General features: G+C 38.2%; 1 protein-coding gene across 1 annotated transcript; it reads left to right on the top strand.

Annotated features, from left to right (window-relative positions):
• The first annotated feature begins 2,809 nt into the window (after nt 1–2,809).
• Nucleotides 2,810–3,604, top strand: LOC138369674 (uncharacterized). The gene has a single exon (XM_069333104.1). The coding sequence runs from the start codon at nt 2,810–2,812 to the stop codon at nt 3,602–3,604; it is 795 nt and encodes a 264-aa protein (XP_069189205.1).
• Nucleotides 3,605–4,732: the final 1,128 nt, after the last annotated feature.

Below are 4,732 nucleotides of genomic sequence, written 5' to 3'. Positions count from 1 at the left end.
CCCATTGGATGGGGGAGAGGGGGTTATGTGTAGGATAAACATATCAATTGTGACACTAGCCCTCCATATATGTCAGTTGCTTAAATTATAAACTGTACTTGTGGTCGGACTCGAGCCCATTGTTGATGTGACAATGTGCATTGACTTTTGTAACTAGCTTATCAAGATTATAACTTGCTTGGCTATATGAATTGTGGGGCTCAGTCCCTGAGCCCATTATGTGCCTCTGTAACACTCCACTATCGCTCATAGGATGGGTATGGGGTGCATAATAAATGAACTAAAATAAGCTCTGCCTTTTTGATAACATATACAATTATAAGCTTTATTTGTGAATCTCAATTAATTAAACAATATATCAAAGAGCCTGAAGGGTTCGGTGAGATGAGCGAAGAGACATGGGAGATTTTACATAAGTACAGTACATGGTAGTTTAAGTAGCGAACGCATGTCAACGAATAACGAGTATATATAACAAAACTATTGTCCTATGAAGTCGATTTAACTTCCAAGCATATATTTTTTTAATAAATGTTAAATGTTTTCTGGCTAGTTATGTTAGATTTTATTAAAAATACGTATTCTACTTGTTAACATTATAATTTAAATTTGTGATAATTTGTGCAGAGAAGTGCGACAACTGGATATGCCAACAAACACTTTCCAAACAACGATATATCTTGGATAAGTCGCTCCACAACATTGACGCTTGGACCGTCGACTTCCTTTGATGCTACTTATTTACTTATTTCATAATGAAATTATATTAGTTTGGAGTAAATATATGTTTTCTCATGTTCTGCATTCAGCACCCACATTATAGTAAATATACCATATTACTTCATTACTTAAATAATGCTAGGAGGGTTTGAGTTGCTTTGGGTCTTTAGTGGACAGAATCTCCAATAGATGGGGCGAGAGTCGCTCCCTCTCTCTCGCCCGAGCAAGAGTCGAAACTTAATTTAAAATTGATATATCTTTGTTCTCGAACATGATATATTTCATTTGGTGAAATCATAATAATGTTCATATCTCGGTCTTTCTGGAGGCATATAAGATTTTAGGCTTTATTAACGTATCTTTGTTAATTATACAATATATCGGCAAGTGCGTAGGCGTCTGCACTCCATGCCCGACAAGCTACTGAGCGCTACTATAAAAACATATGTATCTTCACTTGAGCTATAAATATGTCTATTGTAATGTATTTAAAATGAAGCTCTCATTTCTATCTTGCTTAAGACATAAAACATTTGTGTTTATTAACGAATTTACGTGAAATAAACATTGATCTGAGAGAGAGTTGCTCTGTCGTTCAGTCTGTACGGGGTGGGAGATCCGTAATTTTTAAAATACATGTATCTTCATTAGAACTTTAAATATGTCCATGGTAAAGTGTTTAAAGTGAAGCTTATATGTCTGCCTTTCTTGAGACATATACAACATATATGTTTATTAACGAATTCACGTGAAATAAACATTGTTCTGAGAGAGAGTTGCTCGGTCGATCAATCTGTCCGGGGTTAAAGCTCGGCTATTATAAAAGTACACGTATCTTCGCTTTAAATTTAAATATGCCCATGGTAAGGTATTTAGAATGAAGCTTATATTTCTATCTTTCTTGTGACATATAAAACTCTTACGTTTATTAAGGAATCTGTGTGAAATAGGCATGGTTCTGAGATGAATGCTGCGGTTTTCGAGCTCGACGCGCGGCAATGGACGCCATACACATCCAGTGGGTGTTATTGGAGCCTATACCCATTTTATTTGTGGTTGGAGCCCCATACCCATTCTATGGGTGGTTGGAGCCCCATACCCATCCTGTGGGTTGTAGTGGACGCCATACTCATCCTGTGGGTGGTATTGGACCCCATACCCTTCCTGTGGGTGGATGTGATCCCCATACTCATCCTGTGGGTGGATGTGACCCTCATATCCATCCTGTGGGTGGTATTGGACCCCTTTCCCACCTAACAGGCGGTAGGTGACAATATACCCATCCTAGCTATAGTTGGTATAGTAGACACAATACCGTCCTGTTTGTAGTAGTTTACCCATAGACATTCCAACGTAACATAGTTTTCTGTTAGCGTTCCTACAAAACATCCTTTAAAGATTTGTAAAGCACAAACTATGGTATATAATATTGATTGGTGAAGCACTGTTATTCTATGTAATAATTTTTAGTGCGTATTATAATTTACTAAGAACCACTAATATTTCTCAAAACAAAACTACGAGCCTTCAATAGGAAGTAGCTGATCTGTAATATTCTAAGAGCATGGACAATAGTAGGTAAATTTCACAACCCATGTGGGACCTGAAAACTACAATTTTCCTTATAATTGAGCCAATCACGAATATTCTGCTATCTATGTTGACGGACGGGTACTGTGACACGTAAATTGGTATGTGAGGAAGAGTTTGGGCCTTGGTAAAAGTAAGTAACTGGGAATATATCACATATTTACTAATTCATATTCAACATATTGACTTTAAGCATTAAGTCATATATGTGCTGTCTTGTGTGAGAACGGGTTGGGCTTACAGCATTCCCAAATAAATTTAGAAGTAAAAATCCAATGTTTCTCCCCCATAACCACAGAATAAGCAGTTTAATTGTGTTACATATACACGGACACTGCACTCTACATGGTGGGTACTAGATACCCCTTACCTCTGACATGACTTCCTGACATGAGCGCAGAATCATTCATTCAGGCCTTTCATCAGTTTACTGCCTGTCGATCCTGCCCCAAGTTGATGATCTCAGACAATGGTTCTTACTTGGTGACATGTCTGAGGGATGTCTGGAATCACCCAGTGGTACGCACCACCAGAAAAGCAACAGCAGTGCCACTGTAAGTTTATATCCCCCAGAGCGCCGTTGCATGGAGGCTTCTTCAAGAGGATGGTGGGAAGAGTGAAACACTGTCTAAGGAAAACCCTCAACTGTCAAAAGATTGGTCTACAGGAGCTTCACACCGTTGTCACAGAAATTGAGTCTCATGTCGATAAAAGACCACTGACCCACCCCTCTGACGATCAATTGCAACGTAAGCCATTAAGTCAGCCTCATCTGATGAATGGAGAACTTCTTAACCCTCTTGCGTCCTTCATTGACGAGGGACCAGAAGATCTTTCGTATGTCAGAAAAAGAGACTTGGTTCAGCTCTACAAACATCCGTCAAGTCATAAGCTGGTGGAAAGACGTTTGGACTTGAGAAACCTAACTGCTCTGAGCGAGTGCCATGGGGCAAAGAGCCCCTACAATAGAATTCAATTACAACTTGGTGATGTTCTGGCGGACAGTGACGATCCTTGTTCAGAGTGGCCTCTGGGTCGTATATTCTCGGTCCATCCAGACAGCCAGGGTGTCTTGAGAATAGTAAACGTGAAATGCAGAGGTACCACAAGTCTCAAGACACATGAGAAATTAGTTCCTTTGGAGCTAGCAGGAAATGAAGTCGTCTATAGACTCCCCACCCCTGCAGCTCCAGTACAGAACATCCGTCCTGAAAGGACTGCTGCACAGTGCAAATTAAAACTTATACAATATTATAATTCTGAAGGACAGCAATGGAGTATTCACCAGTCCTAAATAGTGGACTCCGACCCGTGTTTCAAAGAATTCGACAGTCTCCGTGGTGTAGTGGTAAGACACTCGCCTGGCGTTCCGCGAGCGCTATGTCATGGGTTCGTATCCTGGCCGGGGAGGATTTACTGGGCGCAATTCCTTAACTGTAGCCTCTGTTTAACTCAACAGTAAAATGTGTACTTGGATGAAAAAACGATTCTTCGCGGCGGGGATCGTATTCCAGGGACCTGCCCGAAACGCTACGCGTACTAGTGGCTCTACAAGAATGTAACAACTCTTGTATATATCTCAAAAAAAATTATGTCGGAAATCTGACACTAATTACTAACACCTAGCACACTAAGAAAATACAGACCACTTATATTAAGATATAAATATTTAAGAAATAAATTAATAAACTAAGACATTAAAATAAACACTTAATAAACTAGGAGAATTCCTAGTATATTCCTGTTGGAAGATTTTCCCACAACAAGGTTATTGATTGAAAAAAGCACAATGTACCTGTTGGTATTTTGACTCATAGAGCATTGTATTTTATACAATGGATTAAATGATAAAACTCAGTACAACGACTGTAAATCCTGGTTCTGTTCTAGCATCAAAAGGAGCTGAACACTTCACAATCTAGCCTAGCTCTTGAATTGTTCCAGCCAATAAATGGGATTATACTTAGTAAATATAACAATAACCAGTTAAATTATTTGAGCAAGATTTATATGATATATAGATTATAGGCAACCAAATATTATCACCTGATAACTATGATAGTAATTGATAATTTATACAGATAAATTATTTATACATGTATTCAGATTAGATTATAAAGCTTAAGATAGAGGCCTAATTTATAGTGGAGAGTTTCCCTGCAATATAATGATTAACAATTTTATATGGACATATTAAGGTCATATATATGCAATTGGCCAATTTACACTCCACAATTACTTAATACTTATCCAAAATTAAGAACCGATGCTTATTTGACAAATTGCTAAACTTTATATCTCTCTGGATGAGATAAGTCACAGTGTTTTGTTGATAAGATAACAGCGATTCTGTTGGATAAATTCACTTGTAGCATTTGTTTAAATTTGCTGTTTATAGTTGAGGGAGCTATCACTGAGATTT

The sequence above is a fragment of the Procambarus clarkii genome, chromosome 29, assembly GCF_040958095.1.
Source record: "Procambarus clarkii isolate CNS0578487 chromosome 29, FALCON_Pclarkii_2.0, whole genome shotgun sequence".
NCBI classification, from domain to species: Eukaryota; Metazoa; Arthropoda; class Malacostraca; order Decapoda; family Cambaridae; genus Procambarus; species Procambarus clarkii.
Note: the sequence above shows the minus strand (reverse complement) of the source record. Positions and strands in the feature narration are given on the sequence as shown.

Coding starts and splice junctions, on each gene's coding strand:
- LOC138369674 (XM_069333104.1), top strand. CDS start 2,810: ATGTCTGGAATCACCCAGTGGTACGCACCACCAGAAAAGCAACAGCAG.